The 23,281-nt window shown below is 35.3% G+C and overlaps 2 protein-coding genes across 2 annotated transcripts in view; both read right to left on the bottom strand.

The window, feature by feature from the left end:
- The window catches only part of tp53i11a (tumor protein p53 inducible protein 11a), a 34,438-nt gene extending 23,376 nt beyond the window's left edge, over nt 1-11,062 (bottom strand). Inside the window, exons 1-2 of the mRNA XM_048184109.1 lie at nt 10,948-11,062; nt 8,387-8,494 (exon numbers count right to left, since the gene is read on the bottom strand). The gene's annotated coding sequence lies outside the window, so the exon portion shown is untranslated. The remainder of the gene's footprint in view (nt 1-8,386; nt 8,495-10,947) is intronic.
- Nucleotides 11,063-19,468: 8,406 nt separating this feature from the next.
- On the bottom strand, nt 19,469-22,520 carry hsbp1a (heat shock factor binding protein 1a). The gene is made up of 4 exons (XM_048184108.1): nt 22,257-22,520; nt 21,620-21,686; nt 19,935-20,079; nt 19,469-19,737 (listed from the first exon to the last, which is right to left on the bottom strand). The coding sequence occupies exons 1-3, from the start codon at nt 22,299-22,301 to the stop codon at nt 19,958-19,960; spliced, it is 234 nt and encodes a 77-aa protein (XP_048040065.1). The 5' UTR covers nt 22,302-22,520; the 3' UTR covers nt 19,469-19,737; nt 19,935-19,957.
- Between the last annotated feature and the right edge of the window lie 761 nt (nt 22,521-23,281).

Here is a 23,281-nt window from a genome sequence, read left to right as displayed (position 1 = left end):
CATGACCAATAAAATGTGTGGATTCTTAACTTACTGCCATTATCAAGAAGCCTTCTACCACTTCCATTACTATCCTCTCTGGAATACTTGAAACCCCATCTGCTCTATAACCTGCCTACACATACATCAATACTACACAACTCAGCAACTATATTGCTGCATTAGCAACTAGACCAAATATGAATTTATGTCCATTCTATATATTTTTTAGTATTTAAATTAATTTACATCTCATTTTTTGGAATTATCACAGAGATGCAATCATTTAACTTTAAAAATGATTCAGTCTACTGCTCCTTTATGAGTAAATATTAAATAATGAAATAATAAACTTCACATAGAACAAAACCCTCTGTTCAAAAAGACTTAAAGGCACAATATGTACGATTTTTGCATTAAAACCACTAGCACAGTGTTATATATTTTGTTCAATTGTGTACTTACTTACATTATCCCAAATGTTTCAAACAATGTTTAAATCCAGAGAAATTCATAATTTTAGCCAGTGTAACAGTAACAGCACTTGTCATTGCGTCGCCTGTCAATGACGCTGTATCTGCATTACCCTTGATTTTCGGTCCTACTTCCATAAAAATTATGGAAACACCAAAGACGCTTTATTTTATATTATGTATTTTATTAGACAGGTTCCACTCTCGGCCGCTCCCTTCTTCATACCACAGTAACATTAATAAAACTTGAATACATTAGCTCATCCATGAACATGATTTCTGCTTTAAGTCCCGTCGGATTGCTTTCCATCGGCTCTGGAGGTGAAGACGACAACTCTCATGATTCCATGCTCATTTACAGCGCCATCAAGCGAAACATTTGTTATTGTTTTGAATAAGTGATCTCTAGTGGCGAAACTTACATACTGTGCCTTTAAAGGGTTAGTTCACCCCAAAATGAAAATTCTGTCATTTATTACTCACCCTCATGCTGTTCCACACCTGTAAGACCTTCATTAATCTTCGGAACACAAATTAAGATATTTTAGTTGTAATCCGATGGCTCCGGGAGGCCTCCATAGGGAGCAATGACATTTCCTCTCTCAAGATCCATAAAGGTACTAAAAACATTTTTAAATCAGTTTATGTGAGTACAGTGGTTCAATATTAATATTATAAAGCGACGAGAATATTTTTGGTGCACCAAAAAAAACAAAATAATGACTCATTTAGTGATGGCCGATTTCAAAACACTGCTTCAGGAAGCATCGGAATCAGTGTGTCGAATCATGATTCAGATCGCGTGTCAAACTGCCAACGGCTGAAATCACGTGACTTTGGCGCTCCGAACAGCAGATTCGATACACTGATTCATTTGTGCTCCGATGCTTCCTGAAGCAGTGTTTTGAAATCGGCCATCACTATATAAGTCGTTATTTTGGGTTTTTTTGGCACTCCAAAAATATTCTCATTGCTTTATAATATTAATATTGAACCACTGTACTCACATGAACCGATTTAAATATGTTTTTAGTACCTTTATGGATCTTGAGAGAGGAAATGTCATTGCTCCCTATGAAGGCCTCACGGAGCCATCGGATTTCAACATAAATATCTTAATTTGTGTTCCGAAGATTAACGAAGGTTTTACAGGTGTGGAACGGCATGAGGGTAAGTAATAAATGATAGAATATTCATTTTTGGGTGAACTAACCCTTTAAAGGAATGGTTTGCCGAAATAATTCAAATTCTGTCATCACATACTGAAACAATTATGTCGTTCCAAACGTGTGATTTAAGGCTAGAATACCTCATACAACTTTTAAAATCTGAACAGATTTTAAAACAATAAGCATCATACATTTGCCAACTTTGTAAATGGTCAGAGAAAAACTATAAATCATACACTAAACCAATGAGGATCAAAAGCTACCAGACTTTCAGGTCGTTCTAAACACAACAAACTCATGATGAAACATAATTTGTTGAAAACAATATGTGTCCTAAAATCGACTCAAAATATCAAACGTGTTTGATATCCTCAGACTTGACGGATTAATAGTCTGAAGCTAAAAAAAGAATCTGTGCCCATCATACACTGCACAATTTCTGTGAAATCAGTAAATTCCGACTCCCCAAAATCTGCAGGCTTGGTCTAACTTTTGGTGACTATTGTCGACTCCTCCAAACCACTGCAAATCTTGGCAAAAATTCCAGCATTTACTTTATTCTGTGTGACACATAAAAGGCAATTTTTTTAGGTCATGAGACCTATGGATTTGAAACATCATGAAGAAGAGTAAATGATCAAACTTAAAGGAAGAGTAAACAGATGTGTTCATTCATAGACATAATAGCATTAAATATTTAAAGTACCAAAAATCGGGAAAATTACATAATTTAACATTATACATTTGAAGTGGTTCATCTTAAATTTAGAGAGTTTCGTTTAAGGTGTAGTTAGTTACAATGTACATTTTTTTTACTGTAATTAACCTCAAATGGACTACAATAACTAATTTCATTAAAATACATTTTACATACATACTACCCAGCAATGACAAAACATGTAGCTTTTTGGCCTGTTGCTCAGTAACCTTCTTGTGACAGAGCCCTCTTGATCCTAAACAAACTGCTTGGCAGTAATCTAGTCATTAACTGCTTCCTGCTGCTTAAGAAAACATTGCATCCATGAGAAGTATGAAGAGGTTTGCGAAAATAGCAGGGTTTAAATGTGGAGGACCCTCACGACACAGACATTTCAAAGCCCAATCAGCAGAGATGAACATCTTGATCTCATGTCTACACATCAGTCAAGCCTTCGCCATGACAACACACTCTCATACTCAGCAGAAAAGAAAGGTCAGTGCAGATCTGGGTGGGATTTATAGTCATGCATATTGCATGAATTGGGATCTGACAGATTAAACATTTCACCCCAAGCACAAATTTGGAGTGCAAAAGGTTCCTTAAAATGAGGCAAGTGCATCTAGAGTTCAGAGAAATGATGAGATGGAGGTGAAGTTGTGTTAAATATCTAATCTATGTGCTAGGCAATGCTTCACTGCGCTATATTATGTAGGTTCAATTTCAGTTGTCAAGGAAAGAAGTTTTATCACATTATTATGATGCAATGCCTTCAGCATAGAGTCATTATCTGTGAGCAGAACCAACACCTTTTGAGAGAATCTGAGAGTCTGATGCTTTAAGCTGTCAAGCCTGTCATTTTGATTTGAAGAGCTCCGCATGACGCCTTCCGCAGCTGCATGATGTCTACAAGAAACACCTGCAGTATAAAGTTTAAGCACAGTTAAATAGCACACATTGAAATAAGCTGTTTTAAGCTGGCTGCATTTTTATTATTCTGTATTAATGGAGCATAAACCGTTTCCACAATCAGTGCTCAAAATAAAACTGGCACTGCCATGTATTTATTTATCACTTAAAGTGTATTTGTTGCATTTTGCCGTGTGTTTTCTTTTCACTCTTTCATTCATTCTTGACTTTCATGATTCTTAGGTTTTGCTATTGGTTGTTCATCACGTCAATCATTATGTTAGTAAGTTTAGTTGGCATTTAGATGCTGAAGATTGTTTATTTTCTTTTTCTTTTCTTTTTTTTTGTTAGTTTAGTGCTTCAAATGATGCAAGTTAGCAGATGTTTTGTTTATTTCTTTACTCCGCTCCGCTCATTTTTTTATCATTTGTATATATTTTGCAAATAATTATTCCTTTTTTCACTATTGCACTGTAAAAATGATCAGGAATATTATCTTTAAGATTTTGTCACTAAAAAGCAGTAATTCATATCTGTCTGTGGCTGATCTATTTCACCACACAAGTCATCAGTCATCACAAGTCATCATAACTGAACCTGTTTTTTATTTTATTTTTTAATTCTCTTAATTTATTTAACCTTGTAATTTATGTTACACACCCTAATACCCAGTGCTAAAAAATCCAGTGCTACTTTTCTGTAATTTTAGATATAGAAATAATAATTCTGTAAATTGTGCCTCCTGGCAGCTGGCATGTGAAGGAAAGCTCTGCCTGCTGTGTGCAAGTCCAAGAGCTGCTCTGAGTCACCTAAGTGAAAATAATGTGAACAAGCAGTACAGTCCTGTTGAAGTAAAACAGAGCTGACATAATGCTCATATTCCAAACTAAGAGGTGATTCATCAGCAGGAATAAACAATGAAGACTTCAATTTCTCCACCAGAACACTAAAACAAAGGGTGAAAGGAAGACTGTTGTACAATATTTTATATTTTTACTTATACATTTATATTTCATACTACAACAATAGAAAATACATTTTTGTAAATGTCCTACATTGATTCTATATTTTAGTTCAAATGAGCACAAATGCAATTTAATATTTATTAAATTAATATTTTCATCTAGAAATTAAATTAAAACATAATACATAATTAATAGTTTTTTACAATCTGTCATGTATTGATCAGGGCTATTATCGTTAACTAAAACTAAAACCATTAAAAAACATTTTTATCAACTGAAATAAACATTAACTGAAATAATCTAAAATATAAAAACTACTTTTATTTCGGCTAGTTGCCCAAGAAATTATTTCATTTTTGTTTAGTTTAGTGAATTACTAAAATGACTTAAACTGAATAAACTAAAAATAAATTAAATATAAAAATTAAAACTTAAAAACAAACAAATCAAAAACTACTAAAACATTTTTTAATATTTTACTAAAACTTTAACTAAAAATAAAATTAATATATAAATATATAAATAATATACATATATAAATTATATGTGTGTGTGTATATGTAAGGAATAATTGACGACAGGCTCCAAGGAGCTTTGCGTCGTGCCTACAGCGCCCTTCAGCCATGACTTATTCACGATACAGCACAGTCTCTCGTACCTTATTGCTTATTTATATGTACCCTGTGCAAAAAAAAAAGTTGCTTGGATTTAAATATGCAAATACTTTAGGAGTCTATTGGCGCTTTTCCACTGCATGTGACAGCTCTGTACGGAACGGTACAGCTCGCTTAAATAGTACCACCTCGGTTGAGGTTCCAAGTGTGCTGTACTGATACTAAATGTGACATTTAAACACTGCAGACCACTGATTGGTCAGAGAGAATCATCACTAAATAGTCACTAACAGCCACCGCAGTATCATTTGTTTGCGCAACTTTTTTTAAACAACTTGCTTCAAACGACCATCACACGCAACTTGAAAAAAGAAATGGCTGTACCGTGGTCAGTAGACGAAGAGCGCATCCACGGCAGTAGAGGCGGTGCAACTATATGATCAGTCTATAATCCCATCCACTTTGAAGCAGTACTAAACTGCAGTGGAAAAGCCGAGTCGTTCCACGCAGTGGAAAAGCGTCATATGACTGGATCATTATTGCTGTTATTACGATGTTTCTAGCATGCTATATGTTTGGCAACAGTTCTTCTAACCCTAACTGATGGAGTGTGTAGCTTTTCATTTCTTTAACAACCATGTAGGAAGACACATCATGGCCATATTCCAGGATGACAAAGCCAAGATTCATCATCAAGATTCTAAAAATTGATGCACCTCTTGATAGAAATAACATCACAATATGCTTTTCCATTAAGAGGTGCAACAATTTTTGGTCAAGATCTTGTATTGACAATGCAAGAGGTGAGCACTCTGTAAAGTCTCCTCCAGCACATCCCAAAGACTTTAAATTAATTTAAGGTCTGAACTCAGAGGAGCCAATTCATGTGTGAAAATTATTCTTCATGTTCCCTTCCAACCATTCTTTCACAATTTGAGCATGATGAATCTTGTCATCCTGGAATATGGCCATGATGTGTCTTTTTACATGGTTGTTTAAGAAATGAAAAGCTACACAATCAATTTCAACATTCATAAAAACAACATCACATAGAAATACAATAGCTGTAATACGAAATTAATGACCCATGCCATGAAAATATAAGAACATTGAGTGACATCTCATGATATTGGCAAAAAAGCTGACCAAACTAGAATTTTCAGTTATTGCAGCAATAATTTGATTCACCCACAATAAATTTGTCTCCCACTCTTCCTCTCTGATGGCTCAGAGCAATAACAAACTACGCCGTTTGCTTACACTAGCTGGATAACTTTAGCTGTAATAACCCATCTTTGAATATAAACAGGTTAACAAAAGAAACTGTTCAACCATTAAATTATAAGCCCGCTCATCAATCAAATTTTGACAACATCAAAACAATATCAAATTATAGTCTGTTTGACAATTTTTTCAGTGGTGACTTCAAAGCAAATCATCCTGCCCAATTCAACACATCTGGGCTAAAGTCTCCAGGACCAAAACAAGGTAAATGCCCATTTCTAAGCATTGTCCTATACAGTAAAGATTTTGCACACAGCCAACAAGAAACTAATCATCATGCATTCATAATCTTAAACTGATTCTGTGTGAACAGTTTGGCCAGATTCTCTCTTTCAGCAAATGTGTATATTGTCATAAAGTTAAATAAATAAATACAGAACAGCAGTCCTAACTGACTGAAGTCCTTGTGAGAAGAGATACACATTTGAAATGTACTTGCAGCTGTAGAAGAATGCTCAGCATTTAGACAGTCTATGGTTATAAAAAGAAATTAGCACAGCTAAATATTTAAATGCTCTTGCCAAAGAGGTTCCTGACAAAGACGCCCAAAGCTAATTAGGCTGGAGGATAAAAAGCCCTCTTTGGTGGTGTGCAGTCATCGGTGTCAGACAGTGAAAGGGTTGAGGATGTTCTTTCCATGGCCATGTGTGGGGAAAAATCAATTTGGTTTATATTTAAAGGCCACAGCCATTCTGCACTTTGTTTCACAAAAGACCGCTGTTACCCTAATTTCACATGGTTAAGTGGCATAGAGCTTCCCATGCCAAAAGGAATCTTCATGTCTTATACACTGGAGAATATGTGTGGAGGGTCAATTGGCTACTTACAGAAAGATTAATACTTTATTGGTCTGAGGGGAAATGTATTAAGTCAAATAATTGCCCTTCATAATGTGACAGGCGATCAGCCGATATTGAGAGAAATACTTCACCTTGCTCCTTTAAATGAAAACACACCATCTGCCACATCAAAGTCAAAATTATTTGCAAAACAGGAAGTTAACCGAGAAAAAAAAAAAAAAAACTCCAAAATGTATCTGTGAAGACTGTCAAAGCCTTTAAAAAAAGTAAACACTGGCAAAATGGAAGCATTAGAAACTAAGAATTGCATAAAACCATCATTTATCATTAACCTTAATCTATCCATCATCTACAACTATATACAACTATATAACTAACTACTGTATATACAACTATTACTTTACAATACTGGCCTTAACAAACCAAATTTAAACAGATGATGTAACACACATTTTTAAACCTTGTTCAATAAACAAGATGAGTTCTATCTGGAAAGCTTGGATGCTTTACTCTTTTTGTTTATACTTGTATGTCTAAATACCAAATAGTCTTATAAGAAAGGTCACATGTTTATGACAACTTTGAGGTTACAATGTTTGAACAAAAACCGTGAGAGGAATTTACAGATTGCGACAGATGAGTGCTTTTATGTGGCGTGACGGGAGTGTTAGTCAGCCAGACAGATGCAGTGCCCTAGCTTGATGGGTGTGGTGGTCGGTTGTGAAGAAGATAAGACTGAATCGTTGGCTTTAAACTTTAATCTGATTATGACAGCAATAGGAAGTCAAAAAGTGACACCTTTTATTTGCAGCTTCGGGTGCATTTTGTTTTAATAGTCCTGAAAACCTGCTGCATATTTCCTTCACCAGCAGCAGCCTTGAAATCAAATGACAGACTGTACAGGCTGTACAGCACAATAGCAGATGAAAACGAAAATGTGCTCGCTCTACTTTAACAGAAATACACAGCCTTCACACTCCTAACCTTATACCTACAAATTTACAATTGAAACCACCTGGTGATTGGAACAAAGTTTCCTTCTGGCCCTTTTCTGGCCTTGGGTTACTAATGATCGGTCATTTGACTAAGCACAGCCACAGAGCCATTACCTCAATCAGAGCTGTTAATGTTTCACTTCATGAAGCACAGCATGCATCTTCCTCAGTGACTCAGTCCAAGGACTCACATAAGTGCCTTTTTACAGCAAAAGGACACAATGTCTGAAGAGGCTTTAGGAAGCATTTCATCCAATACTGTCTAATGGGTCCTGTTTTTATTGATCCATGTGACTAAAATTATGGCTGTAGGCAATTTAACACGTTAACATACTGCAATTAATTATAATGAAATGAATTAACTAAAACAATTACTACAGTTAATCAGGCCCCTGACTTGCCCATTCCATCAGAGCAAATCAAGCTTGAAGTACCCCCTTTGTGCTTTTGCGTGTTTTTTTATATCAAAATATGGAACAAACACAGATGTAAACTACTTACTTCTAGTCAGTTGAGATGGACGCAGAATTCAGAATCCCACTCTCTGAACATATGGTCCAGCGTCTTCCGGTAAATACTCAGATACACATTCCACCATGCATCAGTGATCTGAAGATCAGAGAAAATTATTAATTAATGTGAAGCAGGTCAAACAAAGAAGTCAAACAGAGCACAGGAGACTGACCTCAAATTTTGTGCCAATTTAATTTATAAGCTACTGTAAAACTGTTAAAGGTACTGAAAAGGAAATCAAATGAGCAATTTCTATTTTGTCCCTTTAACTGCAACACAGTAAAGCCTTCAGGTTCTTGGGTAGGGCTGTTTTATCACTATGATCAGAAACATGTATATTATACTATAAGAAACATATACTGCATATATAGTATAAACACACACACACACACACACACATCACTTCTCAATATACTTGAGATTAAAATAAATAAAAAATGAAGTTGCATTTTTACATTAGGGGCCAAGACCCATCAGATGGCGCATCGGTGCAAAATGTATTAGAAATAACCCTTACAAGAACAGCAGTGCTTTTCTATTACAAATTCAAAATTCTGTTCTATTAGTTGAACAAAAAGCTCAATATCCTCTGCTTAAATCTTGATCTTGAACTTAATGTCACTATGCATTACCTTAGGCCAAGCATGGTGGATGTTTTTAAAGGGATATTTTCACCCAAAAATGAAAATTATTCCATGATTTACTCACAGACAAACACAATCTGAGATATATTTAAAAAATATCCTTAGTCCTCCAAGGTTTATAATGGTTGTGAATGGTAACCCAAATTCTGAAGACAAAAAAAAAGCATCCATCCATAAAAAATGAGTCCATACGACTCCAGGGGGTTAATAAAGGCCTTCTGAAACGAATCGATGCGTTTGTGTAAGACAAGTATCCTTATTTAAAACTTATAAAGTAAAATAACGAGCTTCCGGTGCGACAGCCATACGCATTCGAAGCACATCCAAAAAGCGTTAACTTCTGAGACATACACAATGCCATGACGTTCTATGTACAGCCATTTACCATTCACAACCATTATAAACCTTGGAGGACTAAGGAGGACTATTTTTTAAATATATATCTCTGATTGTGTTCGTCTCAAAGATGATAGTCAAATACACCTAGGATGGCGGTGAGTAAATCATGGGATAATTTTCATTTTCCCTTTAACACATTTTTCAACTCAAACTGAAATAAAAAAAATATATCAAGACAAGCTCTTGTTTATCGTTTAACAGTTAGTGATAGCTATTCTTCGCTAGATGAGAGTGTCATTCAGTCAAATTGTTCAAACTGTATCTGCGCAGTGTATATATAATTTTAATTAGTACTGCTTTTTTGGATCAAATAAAGTCCATTTAAACACAAATACACAATTATTTCAAACCACTGCAAGCAAAATAAAACCTTGTGACTAACTGTTATGCTGAACCTCCAAAACACTGTCCCTAACCACTGATGCATTGAGTGCTTTAGATACGAATCTCTGCTACTGAATAATAGATTAGACTCTTAACACTGATTTCTATTGCCATATATAAAGTGTAACAGTTAGACTGGATTTCAGTTTTAGTCCACTGAATAATAAAAACTTCTACAGCGACAGCTGATTATAAGATAGCAAAGGGTAGCGAAAGAGATTTTAAAACAACAGTGACATTATTATTGTCCATCCATGTAACTGTCCACCCCAAACTCCTAAAGAATAAGTAGTTTATGTTGAAAAACTGATGGTATAGCAAGCATGTCTGTGATCAACATTAATAGCACGTCAGAAAGTAATTATGCCTGCATAACAGAAATATATAAACATACTCAAACCTAAAACACCCCAAAAATACAGGAAACAAAAGGAAAATTCAGTGTACTGCACTGTGGAGATTGATAATACTGCAGTAAAAGAGACAGTAAATCCACTAAAAACTATGCTATTGTTAATATAAGATTTTAAAGCACTTTAAGTAACTTATGTACATATATAAAATGACGATTTTTAGTAAATTTTTACTAAAGATTTGACATCTCTCGAAGGGGGAGTGGCAACTGCAAGTGCATCTTCGGTGTCTGGACTGGTACAATGTATAGCTACTATAGAAATTAATGTAGCCTATACTTAAACGTCAAAAAATGACTTCAACAGACATTTGTCTTCATTTTCTGTGTCCTTGGCTTTCAAAACAACGCCCCGAAGACCGAAAAACTGTCCAAATCCAGTTTACACGATGTATTATGACGGATAACGCGGCGTTTGGATAAAGTTGATTTATTCGCTAACTTTTAAATAACAAACAGTTGTTCTAGTTAGACTAAAGCTAAAAACACTTTAAGATAGTGTGTAACTTAATTACTCTAAGTTGTTTTCATGGTTTCATTAGTCGGACCAAAAAGAGAGAATATGACTAACGTTAACTATTGTTAGTTTCGCTGCATTCAAAAAGAAAATTGTCCCAATAACACTTTTGTTCCTTTTGAATAAATCCAACAGTTATCTATAATGCTTGACTTTAAATATAACAAGAAAAAAAGATGATTATAAATTTTACCTTTTCTCGCAGACTATCTGTTGTTCGCCGCCTTGAACGCAGTGCACGCGCGTGCTACAGCTGTGTGACAGTTGCAAAACCAACACAAGCCTCACGCTCTTACCGTAACGAACTGAAGAGAATCGCGCGCAGCAGCGGGAAACTACCGTAATGAATGTAGCTGAACTGAACTTCACTTTAAAATTATAGACTTGTGTCTTAGTTCTTCTATGAAGGTAAAGGTTGAAGGTGCCATGAATGTTTTTGTCAATAAAGCAGTCAATATGAGTCTGCTTTTGAGATTGATGACACAACCTTCCAAAATAGCTAGCTATATAAATGCTTAGCAAAAATGAATGATGTTTGTGATATTCATAGACAGACTATATATAACTATATATTTGCTGTTTAAATAGGCTACATGTTTTAAAGCATTTTTTTCTTCCCTGAAAAATAACAGATTTTAGTCTAGAATGTTGAATGATGTCCCTGCTGGGGTGGAAATTAGCTTAAAAGGATAGTTCACAAAAAAACAAAAAAAAATTTAAAATAAAACAATTATGTTAGATATTATTCCAAACCTGTATGCATTTCTTAATGACTCAACAAATGATGACAGAATTTTCATTTTTGGGTGAACTATCCCTTTAAGCTGGGTTTCTGGTCAACGTGATGCATGTTAGTCATGTTCACTGTTTTACCCCTGAGCTATTACAAAAAATATGATGATATTGGAATTTTAGCTTGTGTAATTGAAGACTTCAGATGCAAAAGCCTCCAAGTCTGAAATTTTCTTCTAAACTGAGCATTTTATTAAGCTTGTATGTTTAGGTTCATTAATTTCACTTTAATGGCAATTAAGTCCTTTTCATTAAAATGAAATAACTGAACATAAACATACAAGCTTGATAAAAATGTTCATTTTATAAGAAAATTTCAGGTAGCACTTAGAGGCTTTTGCATCTGAAGTCTTCAATTGTACATTTTACTCAAAACATCTCAGTTAATGAGATATAGCCCATCTGACCTGACAGAATTTTCCTCATTATTAAAGACAAAAATGAGACTATATGGCAGCCAATTTAAACTAGTGAACATGCTGTCCTCAGCAAAAACAGCTTTTGGGTTACTGCATTTTATTGTGAGTATCTATCTTATTGTGAAGGTATACGCTGAAACACTCAGTCAGTGTATGTAAAATGATGAAGGGTGCTTTAATCTCTCTCATGAACATAAATCTGAGATTTTTACCTGCATCAGGAGAAGCCATTGATCAATGCTGACTGTAGTGAGCTAAATTAATCTGTAGATTTATCAGCACTTGGAAATTTCTCATTGCAGAATCTATTTATAATCTACCACAAGACAGACATTTATTTATATTTATAAAAGCATTTGTTAAGGAATAAAAAGAAAAATAAACCTGTCAGGTCAAACAAGATAAAGACATTTTAATTGATGATTTTATTAATATAAGTCATAATGCACAATATACTGTATAAGGTTGGGGACGCTTTAAATGGATTACTTGTTTGTGCTTATATAGTTAAACTTATAGTTAAACTGTTTAAAGTGAAATATACTGCAAGGCAGATCCAGAACATACAGGCATAAATTCATTCCCAAAATCTGTCATTCCACAAATGAGAAAAAGGATGATATCCTTTATATCACAATCAATTCTTGACAACAAGGAGTCACGCCACTGGTTACAATATAAGCCAAAAAAAAAAAAAAAAAGCAAAGCAGAGGCATAGAGCCTTTTAAACTCATTTATAATCATTCATTCTGTTTGTAGCTAAGAAAACCAAGTGCACACTGTAAAAAAAAAAAAAAAAAAAAAAAAAAAAATGAATACATCGCAATGAAGTTCAAAATTCAAAATACAAGTAAAATACCTGTAAAAAAAAAAATAAATAAATACAGAAAATTCCATTAAATTAATACAGTACATTGTGCCCTATTTTCTTTTAGAGTGCATTAAACACTTGATTTTACAGCAGAGCTCAGTGAAAAGACATGCCAAAAACCTCTCTCATGGTGTTGAACTGGAGGCGATCATATTCTCACATCCTCAGTCGATTCTTGTCACACACCACAGGTAATATATTTGTTTGTCCAGCACCCCAGTGAAAGTCCTTATCATATTACTGAATGCTAGTTACTCCATATATTCCCCAAATTTGATCTGCAAAGTAAACCTCACTGTGCCCATGCTCTAAACAGTATAAAAGACTAAACTTGTGCATAAGACCAAGCAATTTAACATTGTAGTAAAGTAGGCTATGTCTTGTCATGCAGACTACAACTTGGATCACATCACATGCACCTCTGATAAAAGGCTCTTTACATGCTATCCAACAGAACAGCTTTGGCCATGCTCCTGATTACCTCCGACCCTCATCAAATGCAGTCTGTAAGCAGTATGCAATCAGTCTTGTGCATTAGAACATGCCTCTCAGAAAAGAGGAATTCTTTTAAAGATTATTCATAAATGGCATGTGAATATGCCTGAACGAATGGTTAATCTGTTACAGAAAATATAAATATACTACCAAATGTAAAATGATTGAATGTATTGCATATGACCTCAGCCATGAATGGAATCCCAAAGAGGAAAGTGCTCAGCCACTCTTCTAGCTTCCCGTAACACTTCTAATGGATCATGATGAAGGCTTGAGATGTTAAAGTGACCAGAAGAAAAGAAACATCCTGCCACTGAAGGGGAAGGAGAACCACTGTTTATAACAGCAGTTAGTTCAATTGCAAAGCATGAGTAGATAACATGTAAAGAGAGCAAAGGAGAATTGGCTGGAAAAGAAAATAAATATAATTACATTCAGTCATGACAACAGATGACACTTTAGAGAAGATGTTTAACAGGTCATGAGCTTTGGTTTGATTTCCATTTTGTTTTGAATGGTATCTGTAAAAATTAAAAATTAATTTATTTAAATTAATTAATTTATTGCAAATGCAAGCAAAAGAGTGAGCTTAAATCCACCAGTTTTCAGAGTCAGAAAGGCTACTAACCCATCTTGTTACATTAACATTTTAGATTTATTCCTCATAGATAGAACAGTACTACAGTGATATGGCTTTGCTTATGTGACTTTCCTATAGGTTACTTGTGAACAACTGATTGGGTTCAGTTTAATGTATTTAAGTGCAGTGGTCATAAGAAACCAAAGGCATCACCATGGCAACAGAAACTCTTGCTGTGCAATTGTAGGGAGCTGGGATGGCATAGGATCGGTCTCAGCCAGACACTGAATATTTGAGGCCACAACTTAATAACGACTAAATGTAGATTTAATGTGATTTTTTTGTCATTTACGTCATTATAAACCTCATCAAAACACTACATTTCCTGCTAGTCGTATTGTCCATCCAGATGTTATAATATCTTCCCTTCCAGGTATTTGAATAAATATTTAATCAAATCATGGGCATAATGCATGATGCTCCTTTTTTTTTTTTTCTTTTCCATATCAGCTCTCATGCAGACAGACATTAAACGTCAAATGTAAAGAGTGAAAAGAGATTCCCTTCAAATCTGAAGGATGTGTAATGCTTTAGTATATATGAAGTGTAAAGCAAAAGGCTGAAGACTTTTGACATGTCTGGTTGTTGTTGTGATAAATGCACATGATGATGAAGGGCAAAATCCTGCTTAGAGAGAGAGAGAGAGAGAGAGAGAGAGAGAAAGAAAGAAAATGTTCCACTACATGTTACAATCCAGAAGGGAAATACACCCCCCAGTTGAGGTATAAAATTACCTCTATCGAGTGTGTTGAGACTTTTAGCTTCGAGACAAAGAAGAAAATCTAATTTCCTACTCTTGAAAAACAAATATTACCCCTATTGTTACAAAAATGCAAATATATTATCACAGAGAACACCTTGGCAATGAGTATCTTTTGTCTCAGATGTCACAATCAGAAAGACACAAAACACCACATGGATTTACCTGGCTCAGTTTCTTTCTGAAAGAAATTCTGTAATAAAAAAAAAGCTTGGGGCTACTTCCTAAAGGTATAATTTAGACAGAATCTTGCAATTTTGGCTTTGATGCGAACATTTATTGATAGCTAATGGATTCTTCCTGGTCAATTCTAACAATAATGAGACTGAATATACATCTTCAACAAGATTTCAAAGCGATACAACTGTAGTAGAAGATTGTTGGAGAAAATGTTCAATAACAAAATAGCGCCACCAAGTGGACATTACTGGTACTATTCACTCACAAGGCATGTCTTTATAAATTTAGGCTATATATCACATTTATGGCCCATAACTGTGATATACTGTATTGTTGACCTGACAATAGCTAGATAAATTTGATAAAGATACAATAAAGTTTCCAAACGCATAAAACAAATCAACAAATGTAAATGACCTCTAGCTAATAATGAGCATTGTAACCTATATGAAATCATTAATTTATTGCAGTAATAAACTGATAAACCACAAACTTAACTTATTATCAGAAAAGATGTTTAATTTATTTTAAGTTTTCAAAACGTTTTTAAAAGACCAGGGCATGTGTTGGACAAGGATGAACATTTAAAATTTCTACATGAATAGAACCCCAAAAATGAAGCTCTCAGCTTCTTATTCAATAAGGCTAATAGTGAAATGTGCCATTTCTGCCCCACTACACATACTAGAAAAAAATGTTTTCAAACACTCATACTGTCTGCCAGAATTTAGCACCATGTGCTATTTGAAGGAAGGACATTGTTTTTGTGTGATCTGTGTAAGTGTCACATCCACCAGCTGGAGTGTCCTTGATCTCCACCAGAGGGCACTCCTCACTAGTCATTTGCCATTCCATCACAAACTACATTTCCCATAAACCTTTGCCTGGACTCATTATTGTGTGATTAAATACACCCGTGCGTCGTTAATGTCTGTGTATATAAGGTCTGTGCTTCAGATGTTGTTGGTTGGTTGTTTCTGTATGGGTGTTCCCAGTTGATGCTCTCATGCCTTCTCTGTGTGGCAGAGTTCCTGATACCCTTATGTTGATTGGACTCTTGTTCTTGGATTGTCTTTGTTTGTTTGTCTTTAATAAACATAGCTGAGAACTATGGCCGAAGATATAGATATATGGCATGTGTGCCACAAATAGGCCTGTTCATAATAATCTACTTTTAAGGTTTGACAATGTTCTCCAAACTTTGTTTACTTTTATTGAATGAACAATAAAGCAAGTTAGCCATGCAAGAATATTTTCAAGCTAGCACACCTTATCTATAATTGCATACCTGAGGAATAAGGCAAAACACACCTGATGCACATTAACTGTTCTTCATTTTATAGTAGTAGTTTTAAAACTTTGCTCTACTTTTGTGTAGTTAATTAAGAGAAGATATAGACCACCATCTTGCTCCAATGAAAGTGACTTGAATAGAATAATATAATCAAGATATAAAATATGTGACTAAGAGGCTTCAGAACAGCCTGTACAGTAAAATAGACCCAGCTTTATGTTAGTAAACAGCAAGTAATAAAATAAATGAAAGAATATTTAATTGCCAACCCCATAATAGACCTAATTCCCTCTAAATGTTGATGCCAGATACAGAGTTTGTCTGTCTTTGGTGTCCTGTAGCTTTTGGGGTTATGGTGAGAGTTTACTAAAGATAAAGATAAAAAGATCTGTAAATACCTTCTTCTAATAGCACATTTACAGCGGTTTGGCTGATCTGCTCCCTTTGACACAATCATAGTAGTTAGCGAAGGTTTGGTCCAGTTAAAGGGTTAGTTCACCCAAAAATGAAAATTCTGTCATTTATTACTCACCCTCATGCCGTTCCACACCCATAAGACCTTCGTTAATCTTCGGAACACAAATTAAGATATTTTATTTGAAATCCGATGGCTCCGTGAGGCCTCCATAGGGAGCAATGACGCTTCCTCTCTCAAGGTACTAAAAACATATTTAAATCAGTTCATGTGAGCACAGTGGTTCAATATTAATATTATAAAGCGACGAGAATATTTTTGGAGCGCCAAAAAAACAAAATAACGACTTATTTAGTGATGGACGATTTCAAAACACTGCTTCATGAAGCATCGGAGCATAAATGAATCAGTGTGTCGAATCATGATTCAGATCACGTGTCAAACTGCCAGCGGCTGAAATCACGTGACTTTGGCGCTCCGAACAGCTGATTCGACACACTGATTTGAAATCGGCCATCACTAAATAAGTCGTTATTTCGTTTTTTTTGTTTTTTTTTGGCGCTCCAAAAATATTCTCATCGCTTTATAATATTAATATTGAACCACTGTACTCACATGAACCGATTTAAATATGTTTTTAGTACCTTTATGGATATTGTGAGAGGAAGTGTCTATTGCTCCCTATGGAGGCCTCACGGAGCCATCGGATTTCAACTAAAATATCTTAATTTGTGTTCTGAAGATTAATGAAGGTCTTACGGGTGTGGAACGGCATGAGGGTAAGTAATAAATGACACAATATGTAAATTTTTCACCGCTAGAGGTCGCCTATTCTAAACAAAGGCGTAGCTTGATGATGCCGAGATTGAGCACGGAATCATGAGAGATGTCATCTTTAAATGATGTTATAATGTTACTCTGAGGCGGCTGCTATGAGACACTTGTTGCACACTGCAGTAAGATAGATCGATATTAGAATATCATTAATAAATGCTGGATGGCTTGTGTTGATAAATGGCATGCAATTAATTATAAAGCAACACTATGTAGTTTTTCGACCTTAAAATAATGTCTCTAAAATTATTTCAGTGGTAGAACAACTCTTAACCGGCCGAATTCTACTGCCACCTGAGCAGCCTCCTAGCGGCTACAACCACACTCTACAAGTTTCATTTTCAGGTCGGTACACACAGCCCCACCCATCCCCTGCCAGTGGAAGAGTGCGACCTGCTTTACGACATACATCACATATTTTACTCGTAGCCTGGGTGGAGTTAGCCAACAGCTAAATATAAGACGAAAAGTGTAACACGGGCTATTTTACCTGGTCGGTAGATAAACAAGGTCTCTGCATTCGCCGGTTCCATCAGCTTAGTCAACAAATTCACATGTATTGCACTGCCTACGGGGAAGCTTTTACAGCGACAGTATTTATGACACTGGTAACAGACAATTGCGCTTATCAACCACATGGGGGAACCGTGAGCAATTGTTCCATGGTGTTGCTTTAAAGGTGCCCTAGAACTTTTTTTTAAAAGATGTAATATAAGTCTAAGGTGTCCCCTGAATGTGTCTGTGAAGTTTCCGCTCAAAATACCCCATAGATTTTTTTTTAATTAATTTTTTTAGCTGCCTATTTTGGGGCATAATTAGAAACGAGCCGATTTCAGGTTGCGGCCCCTTTAAATGCTCGTGCTCTCCGCCCCCTCCCGAGCTCTCGACTCTATCACAGCATAAACAAAGTTTACACAGCTAATATAACCCTCAAAATGGATCTTTACAAAGTGTTCGTCATGCATACTGAATGCATGCGTCGGATTATGTGAGTATTGTATTTATTTGGGTGTTTACATTTGATATTGAATGAGTTTGAGGCTATGCTCTGTGTCTAACGGCTAACACTACACTGTTGGAGAGATTTATAAAGAATGAAGTTGTGTTTATTAATTATACAGACTGCAAGTGTTTAAAAATGAAAATAACGACAGCTCTTGTCTCAGTGAATACAGTAAGAAACGATGGTAACTTTAACCACATTTAACAGTGCATTAGCAACATGCTAACGAAACATTTAGAAAGACAATTCACAAATATCACTAAAAATATCATGTTATCATGGATCATGTCAGTTATTATTGCTCCATCTGCCATTTTTCGCTGTTTTCCTTGCTTGCTTACCTAGTCTGATTATTCAGCAGTGCACATCCAGACGTTCTACCCTTGTGTAATACTAACTGCCCTTGTGTAATGCCTCAATCATGGGCTGGCATATGCAAATAATGGGGTGTACACCCCGACTGTTACGTAACAGTCGGTGTTATGTTGAGATTCACCTGTTTTCCGGAGGTCTTTTAAACAAATGAGATTTATATAAGGAGGAAACAATGGAGTTTGAAACTCACTGTATGTCTTTTCCATGTACTGAACTCTTGTTATTTAACTATGCCAATATAAATTCAATTTTTAATTCTAGGGCACCTTTAAAACATATAAACAGAGAGAATGCTGGTAATTATGCTATGTTAGCCACTTGACAAAATAGTGTTGTCTCTGAGGTATGATAAAAACATGGTTTTGGATATTTTAATCCAAACATATTACATATTGTGCCTTTAACCCCTGCTGGTAGATGTCATAACCACAACATCTGGCTGCATAAACTTTCCATTGAAGTAGCCATGTATTCTGCTTAAATACTTTGTCTATGAAATGCAAATCTATAAAAATAATATTTACACCATGGTATTACTTGCTATATGGTATTGGTTTTATAAAAAGACAAGTCCTTCAATACACCCCTGCCTATTTATTTTCTGTTTTAATAGAAAAGAAAAAGGCAATTATCAAGTCATTTCATGGTATTTTTAATAATCAGCAAAACATGCAGGAACCACATGATTTCCCCCTGTCATTAGAATGAATAAATACAAAAGAAAGTTTTAATATCTGAATCTTTTGTCCAGAAATATAATTGTTACCCCTACAATATGTAATATAGTATGTAATACACATAGGCAAGCACCATTTTTAATGAATTACTTAAAAAAGGATTCATTCACATTTCATTTAAAAATTCTGATTCTGCAGTAGAAGGTCCTCACTGTGTTCCTTGGCAGTCTGAAAGACAGAATAGAAATACATAAGTCCATAAAAACAACAACCTAACTAAAATCTACAAGTAAATTAGTTTTTTTTTAAATGACTATGTATTAATGTGACTTTCTTTATATAGTGTGACACAAGCAGATGAATCCAAATGTAAAATACATGTTCTATTGCATCTTTAAAGGGGCGATAGCAACAACTCCACTTACTAAGATGGTGTTGGTTGTTGCCTTCAAGCTGTTCCAGAGGTTTCAGTGACTTTTATCTCCTCCTCTAACTCCTCCACACCTGCCTGAGTCATGAGATCAGAGATGTTCTTCTCCAGGTCATCGATTCGCGTACTCATCTCATCAAGTATCAGAATTAAGGCAAAATTGTTTTTGAATAACCATCATCTCATAATCAACCTAGGAAGCATAAATTAGGTTTTAACCGTCTACAAACATAGCTAGTGCATTCCATTCCACACAATTCAGCTACAATTAAAGGATTAGTTCACTTTCAAATGAAAATTTCCTGATAATTTACTCACCCTCATGTCATCCAAGATGTTCATGTCTTTCTTTCTTCAGAAATTAAGGTTTTTGAGGAAAACATTCCAGGATTTTTCTCCATATAGTGGACTTCAATGGAGCCCAAACAGATGAAGGTCAAAATTACAGCTTCAGTGCAGCATCCCAGACAAGGAATAAGGGGCTTATCTAGAGAAACCATCGCTCAATTTGTAAAAAAAAAAAAAAAAAAAAAAAAAATATATAATAATAATAATAATAAAAAAATAAAAAAAAAAATATATATATATATATATATATATATATATAAGTTTAACAATAAATGCTCATCTTGAACTAGCTCTCTTCTTCTTCTCTATTAGAATTCTGGCAGTGTAGACACTGCTAAGTGTATTACTGCCCTCCACAGGTTAAAGTTTGAACTAATTGTTATATACTTGCACTAGCATATTGTATATGACAATTTAGTTCAAACTTAGCAGTGTCTACAATGCTGGAATTCAAATAGAGAAGAAGAGGGTTAAAATGTATAAAATTAAAAAAAAAAAAAATTAGAAAATGAGCGATGGTTTCTCTAGATAAGACCCTTATTTCTCGTCTGGGATCGCTGTAAACTGTAATTTTGACCTTCAACCATTTGGGCTCCATTGAAGTCCACTATATGGAGAAAAATCCTGGAATGTTTTCATCAAAAACCTTAAAGGTGATAGAGAGGATTTTTTCGTCGACTGAGAATCCAAAGACTGTTACTGAATTTTTGAAATGAGCGCATGCGTAAGAACAGCCCCCCTCCTTCACAGCTCACTTCAAAGGAACGCCTCCCAAAACTAGTGCACAAGTATTTGAACACGTGTTTACCATCGGCATTCGCTGTGTCGTGTTTTTTGGATTCATTATGTCGGACTCACCGCAGGTAACTCATAATCTGCAGTTGTTACTCCTGTCTCCTGACAAAATCATTGCATGCGGCGCCTGTGGAGTGTGGAAAATTACTGGAGCGTGCAGCCGCACACGTCTTTCACAAGGAACGTCACGGCAGTGATTGACAAGCCAGAGGGCCAATCGTTTATGCGATGATCGCGTAAACGATTGGCTGATGTTTTTAAGGCCCTACCTCGTGCACAGATGATGTATATTAATATTATTACTTGCAGTGCACCTAAAAAATAGTCTTTTATCAGTTAGTAAAGACAGTTTCAAGTAATATTGCAAAAATGTATAAAACAAAACATCCTCTTTAGCACCTTTAATTTCTTTTCGATTGAAGAAAGAAAGACATGAACATCTTGGATGACATGGGGGTGAGTAAATTATCAGGAAGTTTTCACTTGAAAGTGAACTAATCCTTTAAGTCTGAGCAATTATTATATGCAGAAGGATATTTCGCCCAATAATCTGGTCTGACATGGACTGGAACTTGTCCTGCATCTGTTGCAGCAATGTCTGTACCTGAATTGAATAGAAGAAAAAAAAATATTAAAGCAAGCAATCAGATTAAGCCTGAACAGTTTTACAAAAATTGTGAATGAACACAGCGTTCAACTAGCATAAATGAAATATTTCTAGAATCGTGTGGGTTTTGCGTGGGCTTCCCACACAGGAGTAAAAACAGCAGTTTAAGGGCATGCTCTCCACCCACGCGTCGAACTGAAACCATAGTAACAAGGGAAACCTCTCAACATCGTGTAATCACACAAGAGATGCCTAACACTGAAATAAAGAAAGTCCTCATTTTATAAGCTTCCTGAAAATAAATTTTACCTACATCTAATTTAATTTAACTATAAATCGATGAAGAAAGAAAACATTTGCTTGAGGAACTCACAAGAGTGATGTGTCCGTACAAGTTCAAGACACAAGGATTAATGTAGCTATGATGCTGAGTCAGGCGAATCACAGCACTTAACACTTCTCATTAAACACTAATTCACTTTGGCTAGTGAAGTGAGCGTGACTAAATATTAGGCGACTGTAAGGGCACGACCCAGCATTGTCCCTCGGCGAAAATCAAATACTCACCACAACAGTCAGGTCCTGCGATGTTTTAAGGTCCTTCTCGGACATTGTCTTCTTCAACAATTATACGAGCCTTCGCGTGATCTTAATGGTTGTGAGATCAAGAGCCTTGTCAAGGCAGTACAGTACTGTGTGATGCATTCAAGGTGGAAACCGCCGTGTGGAAGCAGTAGCTGGTTTCGTTGTTAAGGGGTTTGGTCAGTGAACTAAAATCAATAGAGCGGTTTATGCATTTTTAGTTGTGATCATTTTTATTTCCTACAGAGGGCGCTCGGTGGCTCAGAAAGTCAGAAATAACCATTATGAAGCAAAACAAAAATTAAAAAGAATATTATGTCACATAAATCTGATCAGCTGAAATGTAAATAGTGATTAGGACTGGCGATATAGTTAAAAAATAAATAAACAACACCTTGATTTTCAGCCTTTTGATTATATTTTAAAGTAAATGTTTTAAAACAAAATCATTTCAATCACTTTTAATATTTAATGAAGTAAATAAAATACAGTAAAATAGTCATTACATTAACCAATACATGTAGCGTTTCAATATGATTATTAGAATTGTCTATTTCCATTCAACAAATGATTTGAGACGTTTTATGCTATTTAAGACCTTTTGACATAAGTTTCAATATATTTAATTACACTTTTAATGTGTCCGCGGACACGCTGCCATCCTGTACTATTTTCCAAAGTCCCTTTAAAGGGTTAGTTCACCCAAAAATGAAAACAATGTCAATATATTACTCACCCTCATGCCGTTCCACACCCGTAAGATCTTCATTAATCTTCGGAATACAAATTAAGATATTTTTGTTGAAATCCGATGGCTCCGTGAGGCCTCCATAGCCAGCAATGACATTTCCTCTCTCAAGATCCATTTCAGCGGTTCGGAGCGCCAAAGTCACGTGATTTCAGCAGTTTGGCGGTTTGACAAGCGATTCGAATCATGATCGAATGGGGAAACATCAAATTCTCCAAAGCTGTTTGCCAAGCTTTCGATTAAATTTCATATTTGAAATCAC

The sequence above is a fragment of the Megalobrama amblycephala genome, linkage group LG3, assembly GCF_018812025.1.
Source record: "Megalobrama amblycephala isolate DHTTF-2021 linkage group LG3, ASM1881202v1, whole genome shotgun sequence".
NCBI lineage: Eukaryota > Metazoa > Chordata > Actinopteri > Cypriniformes > Xenocyprididae > Megalobrama > Megalobrama amblycephala.
This window is presented reverse-complemented; position numbering and strand designations above follow the sequence as displayed.